The sequence below is a fragment of the Embiotoca jacksoni genome, unplaced genomic scaffold (genome assembly GCF_022577435.1).
Source record: "Embiotoca jacksoni isolate LCO1_2020_lvr unplaced genomic scaffold, fEmbJac1.0.p SCAF_51, whole genome shotgun sequence".
Taxonomy (NCBI): domain Eukaryota; kingdom Metazoa; phylum Chordata; class Actinopteri; family Embiotocidae; genus Embiotoca; species Embiotoca jacksoni.
In genome coordinates, this window is record NW_027185405.1 from 1090641 (window position 1) to 1106632 (window position 15992).

The 15992-nt window shown below is 41.8% G+C and overlaps 1 protein-coding gene across 2 annotated transcripts in view; it reads left to right on the plus strand.

The window, feature by feature from the left end:
• Positions 1-15992, plus strand: part of col4a6 (collagen, type IV, alpha 6) — a 106302-nt gene that overhangs the window by 68953 nt on the left and 21357 nt on the right. For both annotated transcript variants that reach the window (XM_069172271.1, XM_069172272.1), the window contains exons 5-13: positions 7460-7594; positions 7877-7921; positions 8011-8130; positions 8251-8313; positions 8831-8866; positions 9039-9101; positions 9464-9499; positions 9656-9697; positions 15265-15357. In XM_069172271.1, the coding sequence (XP_069028372.1) occupies positions 7460-7594; positions 7877-7921; positions 8011-8130; positions 8251-8313; positions 8831-8866; positions 9039-9101; positions 9464-9499; positions 9656-9697; positions 15265-15357 (633 nt within the window). The remainder of the gene's footprint in view (positions 1-7459; positions 7595-7876; positions 7922-8010; positions 8131-8250; positions 8314-8830; positions 8867-9038; positions 9102-9463; positions 9500-9655; positions 9698-15264; positions 15358-15992) is intronic.

The window sequence follows — 15992 nt, forward strand, 5'->3', positions numbered from 1 at the left end:
ATATTCGTTGTTGTGACTGAGCTTCGTTCTACCTACGTGCCCAGGTAGAACGAAGCTCAAAATACTTCTTAACCCTCGTGTTGTCCTCGGGTCAAAATGACCCGCAGCTGTGTTCAACCAAGTTCTATTTTATTTCTATATTTTTATTTTTTTTGGGATCATTGGTCATCATTCTTTAGAGAAACCCTCACAGCCTCCTTGTCACCAATGATCCCAAAAAATATGAAAATAAAATAGAACTTGGTTGAACACAGCTGCGGGTCATTTTGATCCAAGGACAACACGAGGGTTAAGAAAAAAGGGCGAAACACCGGTTAGTTCACAGCCATCTAGTGACGATGTTACAGCGTCACCGAGAACATTTTTACAACCCAAATGAAATATTTAAATGCGATTTCTTTCCCTCCGTTTGATCTCAGAACATCTCGTCACTGTTTTTTAAGCATATTTATCCGCGTTACATCAGCAGTCACAGCTGTTACGCTGGTGTTCGAGGTCATAAAGCTTCTGGACGAGCCACGCACGTCAATTACGTCGGCTGTTTGCACTCAGCAGTGGTCATAACCTCGGGCGGATTTTCCCGAGTGGACACATGGGAGAGTAATGTCGCTCCAAATTACTCCATTTAGTTCTAAAGAATAGGGGAGAAAATGACGTGTATTATATTTACAGCTCAACTCATCCTTTGGTTCTCGTGTGGAGAAAGAAACCGAAGTTGATATTTTTTCGCTTCTCGAGGCTCGTCGTAGTGTTCACGAAGAGACGAGTTGTAGAAAAATAGCAATAGAAAGTATTCAAATTTGATTTCAACCTCGCGTTCCCTCTCGCTCTCTTCCTGTCCGACAGCTGAGAAAACACCAGCGCTTTATGACATCATCACCGTGGGACAGCGCACCACGCTGACCACTAATGTGTTTTTTTTTATTGGAGGGGCGAGCACCTGGAGGAAAAGAGAGAACAGGTTGTTTTCTTAATGGCAGCCATCAGCAACGAGCAGACGAGTCCGAGGTGCAGAAGGAGGGGTGGGAATCCGTCTGAGGGAGGAAACATGAGTCTGTGGAGGGAAACCGACGGTTTATTAATCTCGTGGGCTTCACTGGAAGCCAGATCAATCAACTGACTCTCTTTTAACTCATTAGCGTTTCATAATAGTAAATGATGAATGAAAGAGAAAGGCAGTAGACAGGAAATAAGGGCTGGACTGTGTTGTGATTACCAGGACGACCTCTAAATTGGAAATATTTTCATTTTCATACCCAGGAACAGTTTTTAGGTTTGAACAATAAAGCAGGGAAGTAACACAAAGACAGAAAACAGTCAAACACATCAAGTAACACAAGTAAATCAATTCTAGTTGTTCTAATTTCTTCTCAGTTGTGTGTAGACTGACACATCCGGGCTACTATGTTATGACTGTGTGCTAAACACATCCGTCAATGTGCAAATGGAAACTCCAGAAAACCTTTTTACCAAATGTTAACGTGATTACGTTACTTATAATTGGATCGACTTTATTTTACCTTAGTTTATATTGACTTAAAGGAAATTATTCAAAGGAATTCCCAATAAACCTCAAATAAAACCAAAGTCGTAAAGAGCTCGTATCACATTTTATTCCATCTGTTTTCTACTTCATGCTGTATAAACTTCTGCGTGGTTTATCCTGAGGGGAAACCTGTAAGAGTCCGTACCTCGATCTAAACACCGGGCCACCCAGGACCAAATGTTTGGATGGTTTTGTTCAGTTTACTCAAAAGTCTTGAACGTTTTGGGATGTTTGAAAAGGACAGCTCGGTCACTTTTACAGGAAAAATACCTGACTAGTGGTAAAAGAAGACGAGGAAGAGCTGGATTGGATGGGTGTGAGGAGACACCAATTACAATCTGAAATACATCGACAGAATGAAACAATAATCGAGTTCGATTCATGGAAGTCTTGCAGAATAAAAGGCCGCCACACCTCTTTCCAGCAAACTAGTAATGTCCTTGCTGTAGGAGTATCTTAGAAAACACATCGTCCATCTTTAAACGCCCGTATGCTCAGATGAAGAGGCCGTCTCCCGACCCGCTCTCGGTCTGCCCGGTCGTTCGTTGGTTACCGTGTCATCCTGAGCAGCACAAACACGTCTGAGATATTAAAAAAAAAAATTAAAAAAGTGTTTGGGTTCGCAGTCTGATCGTCGGTGGGGACAGAAGAGGGGTCGACGCAACCCAAACATTCCCATCTACAGAGAGGATTTCTTTCTTTCTCCTCTCTGTGCAGTGTGGGAGCTGCCGACTCTCTTCGGTTAGTGTTTTCACTTGTTTCATCTTTAACAGCATCAAAAGTCCCGTTCTTTGAGCACACTTTGTCGAGGGCGTTTGAGGTTCCGCCGATTCGTGTGTGTGTGTGTGTGTGTGTGTGTGTGTGTGTGTGTGTGTGTGTGTGTGTGTGTGTGTGTGTGTGTGTGTGTGTGTGTGTGTGCGTGTTGCCGTTTGGCTCAATCCGTAATTGAGTTATCAAACTCCCCTCGCTGATTAAACTAGCACCGAAAAGCCCCCAACATTCGCCGACCCGCTCGCTCCATGTGGCACCCATCATCGTCCCCAAGTGAGCATGCGGTGTGACAGCTAAAATCTTCCCCCCAGCACACCGGGCCCGCCGAACAATGCGTCCCATAAACCCTCAGAGGGCCCGAGGGTGTGTGTTCGTGTTTGCATGCACGTGCGTACGCACACACACTGGTTTTTCACACGCATGGCGGCCAGAATCTGTCTGTCCAAGCACTCTCCTCCATCAGGAAGTGAGGTCGGCCCGGTGGGAGCAGTAAGTCCAGAGAGCTTAGCGGCCCAGAATAGGCTCCATTGTGCCCTTTGTGCTGGAGGGGATTTGGGCCTACAAACTAACCAGTCTGCTGGAAGGTGATGAGGCTGGAAGGTCTGGAAGAGCCGGGCGGAGACCCGACGAGCTGGCACGAAAACACACGGCGATGCCAACTGGCGAGGGTGTCGGCGGGGAGACGGTGTCGGGAGACGCTGGCAGAGGGGACGGACTGATCTCTGATAACATCAGTTTCCATGTGGACAGAAAGAAAAACGCACATTGTTGCTCTAATGCGTGAAAAGCAGATGTGGACGATGTGAGCGACCAACCGTGATTTTAAAAAGAAGCAAAATAAAAGTTAGCATTTACCAAAAATAATAAGTCTTAATTTTAGTGCCCAGTAACCTTCTGCACAAAATATTGATTAAACACTTTTATATCTTTTGTAGAATTACAGGTGGAGTAAGATGCCTTTTAGCCTTTAACTCATTGTTTGGGTTCTTTAACTGTATTGTTCGATCAAGCTTGTTTCCTGTTTATTGGGAGGACAAAGCTCTCCTCCGCTGGACACTACTTGGGTGGAGCATTTAACCATTGAAGAGATAGATATTATTATTATAGAGATAGTGAATATTTGACGTGGACTCAGCAGGAAACTGGAATCACGACTCCAAATTTATGCTTATATTGCGTAACGCTAACACGTTAGCTATTACAACTGTATAAGATGGAGAAAATATGTCAAGGCTATAATCTACCGCAGGTTTTTCTGCCCTCTAGTGGGAACAATAGTTATAACAGCCTTAAAGAAATAGTTCAAACATTCTTGGGGGGAATGTGGCTATTTTCTAGCGGGCGCGTTACATTTGAAACTATCGGAGCAGCTCTTCACCAATCAGCGTTGACGTATGTTGTGCGTCTGAACTCCACCACCGCCACCATTGTTGGAACTACTTTAATATCATTGCACTTGGCCGCGCCCACCGTTGGCTGAGCAAATTTGAACAAGGTTTCCAGACCGTGCATGAAGCTGTTAGCAATAGGCGGGCGAAGCGAGGCCAGTTATTTGCTTTCTTGTCGAGAGATAGATTCGAAGATTGAAACCTCTGTCTTGTCTGTATACACTAAATATGAAGCTACTTAGCTTAGCACAAAGACGAGAAACAGGTCAGGCTTAGTAGAATATAATAACCAAAGTAATGCTTTTCTTACGCAGTATTTCATATCAGTATTTGCAAGATCTTGAAACGTCAGGTGTGTAGAAACTATTTTAATATTAAAAAAAATCGACCTTTTCTAATAAAAAGTGTTTCCCTCTGGCTGACTGAGATGCTGCTGTGGTGGCTTTGTGAACCGGTCCTGATACTGTACAAGTACAGTAGAAAGCTAACAGCCTGGTGGAAGAGCACCACCTTGTGGTCATTTCCGGAGCTGCCTCGTCAAGCCAGCTGTCATTTAATAGTGCTTATTTGGTCTTTATTGTTTTTTTCTGTTTCCGCCCTCTTTGTGCTTCCCTTTCATCGCCTCCCTTTTATCTCTGCTCTCCCTTCTCCTCTCTCTGTGATCTTCTTCTTCTTTTTTTATTCCGTGCCATTTTAGGGAATAAACAGAGATCAGCTCACTTCCTCTCAGTAACCAGCTGACCGTCAAAGACATTGGCTGAAGTTTAGACTGTTATTTCTTACAATTAATAGATGAGAAAAGAGTCCCCTTTTTTTTTTTATCAGCGCATCCTCGGTGAGCTGTGAGGTAAGAACAGCTGAAGCATTGTTCCCGGACACCGAGACATCGACTCGCACTTCACCTCTCACCTTTTACGTGACACCAGACGGTCAGAAGAGCCGGCCGAGTATTTGAAAGTGACCCGTGACCCGAGGGGAAGGTACTAAGAAAGACGTGGGAGCCTTCTGACTGGTTGACCCCACGACCTGCTCAAGTATTTCTTCTTCTGGAGCTTTTGCAGAAACACAGAGAGACTCGAGCAAGTTGCTGGACGACTGTTTAAATATATATTAACAGCTGGCTGGTGCTTTAATGGTGATGGGAAAAAAGACAAATCTTAAAGGAATAAGAAAAGTGGAAATAGCATCGAGGTGAAGCTGAAAGGAAGCAGAGCGGAGGGAAGGCGAGGCGTGAGAGAAAGTGTCTCCCTGTGGGACCGCTGCATATTTCCTCTGGGTGAAACCAGGTGTGAGTGTGAACGGTGGGCCAGACAGCTCCGGCAGACTCCCTTTACCTGGCACAGCCCTGTCATTACACTGAGCTGTCTGCCCCGAGGCCACGTGGGCTGGAAACAGAGCTGCAGTCTCAGAGGGAAGAGAAGGCTGGGATCGCTGGCCCTTTAAAAGACCAGGAGCAACATTAATAAATCGGTATCTTCTTTAAATGGCATTTAACAAACCCTCAATATGAAAACATAAATCTTCCCTGAACGTCACTGTGCGAGCACAGGGGAAACTTTCCCCGATCAGCAGATGAGTGATTGATACCACTCTCATGTCTGTGCGCCAAAACTGATGCTGCTTAGCTGAGCTAAACAGGCGGAAACATCTTGACAGGTAATAACATTCACTTGCAGGTTCAGTAATGAACAGATTACATCATCATCTCTTCAATAACCAGACTGAAACGACACGTTACCGTTGTACGGGGCTTTTTGTCCGGGAATATTTTTTTGGGCTGGTGTCGCCGCGAGGCGCTGAGCTAAGGTAACCGTTTCTAAAATATTAGATGTAACTTGGATTTATTCCACAGTTAAGTTCCAAAGCTGCATGTTGTTGTTTTTTGCCTTTTGTATATGAAGAGGAGGAGATTCATTCTGTGATCACAGGCTCCGAACAGATGTGGTTTCACATATAGGATGAAACATAAAGTTCAGACAGTCATAAGAAGGCGTTTAGGAGTCGGCGTCATATATTTTGATTGTCAGTCTTTATCTAAATTGTTCCGGTGCTGTAAACTCCACCCGTCTCCCTGCAGGCGAAAACCAAACGTTAAAGGTGGTTTATATCCGACACTGTGTTTGACCTTCTTTTCGGTATTTCTGCGTTCGTTTGATCGAATCTGGTTTGGTGAAATGTCTTTTGTGTCTGCAGGCAGAGTGGATGTCAACATGAATAGGACCAGATGTGGAGGAGAAACACACCTTCCTTTTTCTGTATCTGTGTGTGTGCATGGAAATAATAGAGGGATGTGTGAGTCTTGACACTGACACTGGTGTGTGTGTGTGTGTGTGTGTGTGTGTGTGTGTGTGTGTGTGTGTGTGTGTGTGTGTGTGTGTGTGTTTCCGCCACTTGGACTTTTTAACGTGCATCTAGTGATTCAAACATGTTGAAAGTTCATTCAAGATGAGAATGTGTTGTTACGGGTTACAAACGAGTATTTACATGTACTACAGCTCTATAAATGTCTTGTAAATGTACATCTGCAGCACTATTTGATGTCCCCACTTATCTTTACTGTGTGACGTCTTTATGGATGAATTCACGAGCACATTGTTTGTGGGAGAGTAATGAAAAAAAATGTGCTCATATTCTAATTTATAATAATGAAACCAGGCTTTTTAAGTTTGAATATTCAGGCCTGGGATTTCGCTGTTGAAACAGTTGAATTTAATGAGTACCTCGGTCAGTTTTTACCTCTGAAATCAGCTCCTCTGACTTTCCTTTGACCCGAACGCAAACATCTGCGGCGCTCTCCGCCCTCTCCGCCCTCCATCCGTCTCCTCTCTCACCGCCCTCTTCTCCCGCCTAAAATATGAGCTAATAGTAGGCTGTCAGTAGATGGAGGTGTTGTGTGAATTTGTGTGTGAGAGGGATTCCTCTGACCTCTAATTCAGCACAAAACCTACCTGGTGATGTTGTTTTTATGCCGCCGCCATGTGGTGGATACGGAGAAGTGCAGGCTGCAAAACAGGATGGGAAGCCTGACATTCGTTTTCAGGCTGGTTTTTTTTTTTTTTTTTCCTTTAAATACCTGCAAAAGTTTCTTTCTCTGAACCGTCATCATTTGTTTTTATGTGTGATTTTTTTTTCAAACTGAACACGAATCCTCAGCAGCGGCGTCTCTCCTCGGGCCGCATGCCGCCACATACCCACACAAAGCACTTCATCCCTCGGAGATTTGGGACCGCGATGATGCGCGCTCACGTGTTCGCATCCCTCCGCGGGCCGGTTTTCCGTCTCGACTTGTTCCCGTCCCGTGTAAACACACTTCACAACACAAGGATGAAACGCCTTCGCCTGCATGTTTGTTTGTGAAAGTTTCCTCGTCATGAGATCTCGATGCAGGAATGAAAACATCAGATGAAGGAGCTACTGAGGTGTGCAAGAGCCTCTCGCGTGTCTTGATCTGGTGATAATTGAATCTTTACCGCTGAGAGGGAAACAGTCCTGAAGATGATCGCAGTCATTCAAAGAGGTTAAAACACTTCATGCATCATTTTTTTAATTTTGAAAGTTGACCTAAAGTTCGATGCCTCTGACCTCCCGACAAACACTGTAATTCTTGTAAATGTAAAAATTATTATAAAGGCGAAAGGTTTCTTAATATTTTAAATACTGCTCACCAATAATGTGTTTAGTAATAAAACACATTTTTAGGTTTTAGGTCTGCAGTTTGTTCTCCTTCATCACCACATCTTGTGTTTCCTCTCAGGGTCGTCCGGGGTCTCTCGGTGAAGTCGGTCAGGGCGGAGCGGAGGGGCAGCGTGGGACTCTGGGGCCTTCAGGGCCCAAAGGAGAGAAGGGCCACGTCGGACTGAAGGGACCATCTGGGCCCAAAGGAGACAAAGTGGGTGTTATCGATTCTCACATCTAGTTTATATATTATTTTTACAGTTAAATATTCCAACTGGTTATTGGCTCAAAAAATATGTAAACCAGACACCTGTTTTTGTATCTATAAATATATATCATTTCACTTGAAATATTAATTTCATCATATTTCCTGACAAACTTTCATCGATCAATGCGCATAAAAATTCTGACAACCAGGCAGTACCGTGTTTCCACCACCGGGTGTCGCTATTTCACCTGATTGTAAATTAACAGTGTGGATTATTTAATCCTGCAGGGACCAATGGGAGTGCCAGGATTTCAAGGAAACGACGGAGTACCTGTAAGTGAAGCAGACACATTAAAAGTTGTAATAATAAATAAATAGTGCTGATTCTGGACGAGCTGACACTCCCCTTGCTCGCCCCGCAGGGTCATCCCGGTCAGGAGGGCGGCAGAGGACCGCCAGGGCTGGACGGCTGTAACGGGACCAGAGGAGAACCCGGGTCGCCCGGCTTTGGGATGGGAGGACCTGGATACCCTGGACCTGCTGTGAGGACGGACTTCTTTTTTTTTCCACTCTGTAGATTTTTTTTTTTTTTTTAAATGTATTATTTCGAGGATATTAATGATACATAGAGGGATGCTGACGGTGTCTGTTTCCTCTAACAGGGACCACTGGGGCTAAAAGGTCCAAAAGGAGAGCCTCGGTTCATCTCTGACAACAACATCGTGGTGAGAGCTCACACAATTTATTTACTGGTTTCCAGACTGACGTGAGTTCACAGGCTGAAAATACATCTGAAAATAAATCTGAACTTCTCCTTCTTTACTATTCTTAAAACTCTTGTTTTATTTTTAGCTTTATTTTAATTTTTTTGTGTATGATTTTTCTGACAAATCCTCACCTCTTCATTTTCTATTCAACTGTTCCTTCTTTTCTTTCTTTGTTCTCATGAAATATAACTTTTTAAACAACCTTTTCCTCATCATAACTTTGACCTTGAAATAAGTATTCAGAATTTGGTTTGTTTTATTTATTTTTACATTTTATGTTTGTCCTATTTTTATAGAAACTGTCAAAACAGCATCAAATAGAGATCACAAGTAGGAGTCAGTGTGCATGGGTTTCTGGTATTTGGCCAGCAGGTGGTGCTGTGGCTAATGAGTCTGATATTCCCCACAAATAAAGATGATTTTAAACATGCTGGACTGTTTATTTATTCATGTTTCCTTTTTCCTTTCTTTTCAGGGTCTTCCTGGTTTACCAGGACGCGACGGTCCTCCTGTAAGATTTTTACTACACGATGAATTCAAAATACACAAAAAAATGACACAACTGAACTCTGTAAAAATACCGTCCTGTCTTTTAAATGCAACATGTGCATGATTATGAAATGATGAGATATGAGTGTGTTGACAGCAGTGAGTTGTGACCCGGTTCTGTTTTATCTCTGCAGGGTGCCACAGGTCCTGACGGTCCACCTGGTTTCCCGGGTCCATTCGGGCCCGACGGATACCCGGTATGTAAACGGATCCGTCTGGTCCTGGTCCTCAGACTCCTTCCTGCATCTTAACATCACACGCAGCTGCTTAGTTGTGTTTTGTGTAATTTTTATCCTCTCATCACGTAGCAGTATTATTACAATATTAGTTCAGTATCTTTTGAAGTTTACTTTTTTTTTTTTAAACATCTGCAGACATTTTGTTGTGCAGATTATGTTTTTCATTTTACCAGTCAGATTACAGGACAGATGCTAATCTGTAATTCCAGATCAGAATATTAGTAGTTTTAGTTAAAGCATTTGTGGACAATATTTCATATTATGTATGTGATATTTCTTTGCTGATTTAAAGTGAGTCGGATTCTGTTGTGTGTTTTTAGGGCCCACCGGGTCCCCCCGGGCCCCCGGGGCTGAAGGTAAGTTCAACATTAGCGTATTATGACGCCGTCGTAACGCAGTAAAGACGTCTGGGTGGATCTTTGTTGCCTGTCTGTGAATCAAAGGACGTCCCTCCTGTTCTTTTCTCATTTTTTATGTCCAGAAAGCATGTCGGTAACCCTTTTTGTTTTTAGGGGAGCCAAAGTGACCGATATCAAGGAGAGAAAGGAGACAAGGTATGAGCTGTTAGCTGAGGAGCTTGAAAATGAATGTTCGTATGTCGGGTTGCTGATGCTTTTTTATTCTGCAGTGAATATGTTGTTCTCGTCTCCTATCTACTTTTACTTTTACCATCACCATCGTTCAGCTCTGTGTATGTTAGACTCCGATTATAAAATGATGTTTAAACACTTTGGTTGGTGTTTTTGGGATCAAATCAACTGTATATCAAATATCAGAGAGAGCGTAAAGCCCACAACGCTTAACTTGAAAAATCAGGAGTGCATTCGTGAGTCCGGCTTTGTTCAAAGACAGGAAGCAGGTAGTCCTCCGACGTCTTTGTGCTCAGCTGTATTTAACACAGTTTCACACGAAGGTCAATGAAACGGTCACAGAAAAGAAAAAGTGCACAATCAGGCTGTGAAATTAAAAGTCTTTATTTGATCTGGTGTCTTATCTGAGCAGCAGCTGGTTTCAACCTCACGCCGTCTTCATCAGAAATAACAGAAATACATTCTGTGACTTTATACAGATGATAAACCAGAACCCTGTTTGGTCTGTAGACTTTATATGTAGCTTTAAAATCCCATTAAATTGCAATACCACTGAGGGCCACTAGGGGCTGGCTCCTATAGACTCCCGTTCAAAAAGCATCAACTTCTCGCCTGAAATACAAAGTCAGTAAATGTTTTCCAAGAGTCGTTCGCTCGTCCAAATACAGTCAAGTTGGGGAGGAGCCTCCAGTTTGGCTCCTCCCATAGCCAGACTACATGGGAGGGACCAGAATGGAGGCTCCTCCCCTGAGAGGCTTTAAACCGTCAGGGTGGGTTGCCGCTTGGTTTTTTTTCAGTCATTTAAGATTAAATAAGACAAAATAAAAGCTTCTGTGACAAAAAATGAATTTATCGCTTTTTATCCAGTCAAACGTTGTGGACTCGACACTTCCTCACTTCAGACTAGCTCACGAGAACAGCCGGCTTCGAGACCTCTAGCTGGGTCCTGGGTGGGATTTGTGTACGCACGCATGTCTGCTCCGATGTATCTTTAAAAAAATTCATTTTTTGATCCTGCATGTTGACATTTTTCGGTGGTGGCTTCACGACCTGCACTTCTTCCGTCCAACACATCCCTCTTTTCCTCCCTTTTAACCCCGCCCACCCCTCCACCCTCCTCCTCCTCCTCATCTCCATCCATCGATCGACACGTCTGCTGAACTGATTGTTGCATCCGTTTCCTGTTTTTGATATATATATATATTAAAAAAAAAAGATCACGTTAAAGCCTCTTCCTCGATTCAGTCTGGTTTGTTCCTTCACACGATCCGTGCTGCCGCTGAGACAAACACAAAACACTCCACTGAGACGTGCAGACGATTCATTTAACAATCACCTTATTTTAAGGACTTTATTTATCCGATTTACATTCAAGGTGATGTCTCGGGTTTCTTCAGACGGTGTTTGTGAGTTGTCCAGTGGCTTCACACACTCGTTTCCTTTACTGTTGAATGACAGTTCAGAGATTTTATTTGAAAAAAGATCAAATTATAACATCTCCAAGTGAAATTCAGGAAATCTTTGCACTTTTGTGTTGCTGGATATTAAACGATTAAACGCTTGTATTAAATCTCTGAGCGGTCACTCCGGAGGACGATCTGCGGACTGTAACTGGGTGCTGGAATCACTCGCTCCTACTTCCTGTTTTTGCTTTTATTTACCCTCCCATCCCTCCATCTCGACTTGAGTGGTGAATTCTGGGAATTGCGGTTCATTCGCCTGCTTCTCGACTCCCACCCCCCCTCCAACCCACTTCCCCCTCCCCCACTCCTCCCACCCACCAACCTCACCCACGTCCATCTGAACAATCACACGGGAGTACTAACCGTCATCTTCCTCACACGCCGCATGCATGAACCCTCACACGCTGAGCTCAGACAGACTCGGGGGTTGGAAACAGCTGGATCGCCTGGTCAGCCTGTTGAAATACATCTTTAGGTGGAAAGTATGTGCAGCACGTGGGTTTCTCTTTTAGCCTCGAGGTTAAAAAAAAAAAAAAAAAAAGTTCTTTCGAAAGGATTAATAAGAAAGTCAAGATAAAGAATCTCACAGCGCTCGTCTCTTCTTCCTCCATCTGGCACTTCCTTTCTTTTCCTTGCTTTGCTTTTACTTTTTTACCTCTTTTCTCCTGCGTAACTTTTTCTACTCTTGACCACGTTTCTTAACTTTTTCCGGAGCTTTCAGCACCGTCTGATGGTTCAGTTCTCCGTTCGCTGTTACAGATGAGAAACCCACAAGAGATGTGATCGAAAGCTCCGGAAAAAGCTATTTAATGGTCCCTTTTTGTCAAGATCTATCTATTATCTATCTATCTATCTATCTATCTATCTATCTATCTATCTATCTATCTATCTATCTATCTATTATCTATCTATCTATCTATCTATCTATCTATCTATCTATCTATCTATCTATCTATCTATCTATCTATCTATCTACCTATCTATCTATCTATTATCTATCTATCTATCTATCTATCTATCTATCTATCTATCTATCTATTATCTATCTATCTATCTATCTATCTATCTATCTATCTATCTATCTATTATCTATCTATCTATCTATCTATCTATCTATCTATCTATTATCTATCTATCTATCTATCTATCTATCTATCTATCTATCTATCTATCTATTATCTATCTATCTATCTATCTATCTATCTATCTATCTATCTATCTATTATCTATCTATCTATCTATCTATCTATCTATCTATCTATCTATCTATCTATCTATCTATTATCTATCTATCTATCTATCTACCTATCTATCTATCTATCTATCTATCTATCTATCTATCTATCTATCTATCTATCTATTATCTATCTATCTATCTATCTATCTATCTATCTATCTATCTATCTATCTATCTATCTATCTATCTATCTACCTATCTATCTATCTATTATCTATCTATCTATCTATCTATCTATCTATCTATCTATCTATCTATCTATCTATCTATTATCTATCTATCTATCTATCTATCTATTATCTATCTATCTATCTATCTATCTATCTATCTATCTATCTATCTATCTATCTATCTATCTATCTATCTATTTATTATCTATCTATCTATCTATTATCTATCTATCTATCTATCTATCTATCTATCTATCTATCTATCTATCTATCTATCTATCTATCTATCTATCTATCTATCTATCTATCTATCTATCTATCTATCTATCTATTAATATCTATCTATCTATCTATCTATTATCTATCTATGTATTAATATCTATCTATCTATCTATCTATCTATCTATCTATCTATCTATCTACCTATCTATCTATCTATTATCTATCTATCTATCTATCTATCTATCTATCTATCTATCTATCTATCTATCTATCTATCTATCTATCTATCTATCTATCTATTATCTATCTATCTATCTATTTATTATCTATCTATCTATCTATCTATCTATCTATCTATCTATCTATCTATTATCTATCTATCTATCTATCTATCTATCTATCTATCTATCTATCTATCTATCTATCTATCTATCTATCTATCTATCTATCGGGCCATAAGTATGTGGACAGGCGTGTTTTTTTCCGTACACCTTTCAGTCATTATGTTTATTTATACATGTTTATTTTTAAGAGAAGGTGTCATGATGTATTTTATAAAAACAAAGCGACAGATGTTAAAAAGAGGCATAAGACGAGTAGAAATAGCTCAAAATGAATCAGAACTATTGATTCAGAGGTGTCCACCGATCTGCAGCTTTCACCAGCTGAAAATAGATTCTGAATTTGATGGAAAGACGGCGTTAAAGTAAGAAATGAAGACGTTTTGCAGCAGCGTTTCTCGTCCACGGTGCAACAATCACAGAGTTACAGTGTGTTCAAGGTGTCCACATACTTTTGGCCACGCAGTCTACTTCATATCTGCTTCTTGTGCTTTTTTTTTTTTGCCATTTCTTTCTCTTTCTCATCTCCCCTTCCTCTCACTTCCTGTTTTCCCTCCTCCTCCGCCCCCTCCCGATTGGCTAACGGTGTGTTGTGTGTATTCCGGACTCCAGGGCGACGTGGGTCTTCCCGGACCCAGTGGTACTCCCGGCGACGGGTTGCTAAGTGGCGAAAAAACTCTCACTATCTACAAAGGAGTTAAGGTAACGCAGCAAAGGGAAGGGAAGTAGCAGAGGTTGTAGCGCTTCCACAGAACGCACACACACACACACACACACACACACACACACACACACACACACACACACACACACACACACACACACACACACACACACACACACACACACACACACGTGGTGGGGTGCCATCGGAAAACTGGAGGTCAAAAACTCGACAGGAAGTAGGTTGTTTCAAAGTAAAGGTTGAAGAGGAGCAGTGATTGCAGCAAACTTTACAGCCATGGAGGAGGAGGAGGAGGAGGAGGAAGAGGAGGAAGAGGAAGAGGCTCGTGTTGACTGTCAAAACTACCAAAGAAGCATCTTTTTCCTGCTGTTCATCATACAACACTTTTTACAAGCAGAGAAGCTGGAGGCAGTTTGTCAACCTGAAAAATTAGTTTCCATTTAAAGTGTCGCCTAAAATCACGAGTTACATCTCAAATCTAGTTTTGAATGTTGGCTGCTGTCAAAAAAAAAAAAAAAAAAGGATTTTAGAGGCTTATTATGATGAAAGAAAACAAGCAGATCTAGATTGTGAATTTGAGGTTAAAAAATTATGTGGAAAAATAACTCGTTTTATTTTGAAATTCATGACAGATTTAAATTGAAGCGCGGTGAATAAGAGGATCACAAGAAGAAGCTGCTGTTATAGATTCTAGCTTTATGTCATCAGTTCACGTCCGAGTAACTTATCTGTTCGCTCGTTAGCATTGCTGATCTTTATGAGTTCAAACTTTGATTGCAGCTCGACAAAAAAAAAAAAACTCAATAGAAGCTCAACTTAACTTGATGTTTCCGTAACTTTCAACCACCTCCTGCAGACAGAGTTCCTCAGCAGTCAACATACAAGTTAGTCGAGGATTTAAACGACCTTTTGTAGAGAATTTCTACTAAAACACCCTGCTGGTCACACTGTATGGAATTGGATACCCTACGACCTTCCAAAATAAAAGCTTTCATCATCAAAATTACATAAAAATAAAAGTTTTGACTCTTTCGGCTTCACCAAAACTAAAGATCTTCTTCTTTTCCGTTTGAGTTGTAACTTCAGTTGCAATCCAGTTAGTTTCTAATCAGATGACGTCAAGTATGAATCTTCGTCGTGACAACACAGGCCGGCCTCTCTTCATCACCTGAACAGCTCCTCGCTCCTCCTCCTCTTCGATGGCTTCGTTCACACGTCGTCCTCCAGCCGACGGTCTGTCCCGTCTTCCCTTCGAAGCCCCGAAACCTCCAGAGTTATTTTCAACCCCCCCCCCCCTCCTCCTCCACCCTACTCCATCCCTCCCCACCCCCCTCCGTGATCCGCCTCCGCCGACCGAGCAGAAAGCTGCTGGTCAGTGTAAACAGCTCTCTCTTCCTTGGTTACGGTATCCAGGGCGACGTGGGCTTGCCCGGCGACCCCGGCCAGCCAATGATCAATGGCGTGGTGGAGTTTGTGGGTTTTCCCAAAGGAGACAAAGGAATTCAGGTTTGTTGGGAAACGCAGCAGATAGTGGACACTTCACGGGATTCAACTTAATCATTATTATTCTGTAACATTTCAAACAGCCGACAAAAAATGGTTTTATTGTCGGCAAAGACCTGAGAGACGTTTTGTTGTGTGATAATGAAAGGAAAGCATCTATATTATATTATACTTTCACAACACGTTTTATATCCAACAATACTGTATGTATTTGTTATTGTGCTTCAGGATCATATTGCTGCTTTTAGAAGTCTATTTTTCAGGGATGCCACCACATGCTTTAATTTCTCTTTATTTATAAACCTGACTGCACGTAATTATAATTTTTTTTTGCAGTTTTCAGCAGGACATTTTTCTGAAACTCTGGTCGAGACATTTTTAGGCTGTATTTCTTTTTTTTTTTTTCTTTTTTTTTTTTTAATATATGTATATATATATATATTTCCACCTGATAAAACTTCCCAAAATTCACTCAGTAAGAGCTCCCCAACTGTGAGACTGAAATGATTGACCTCGGGCTCAGAGATCAGAGACACTTGAGTCTTCTTGTCCCCATCACCAGACCACAGTACGATTTTTTTTTTTAAAACGACATTTTTTTGCTGCCCCGGAATCACAACTGGAAAATTGGAGAGAAT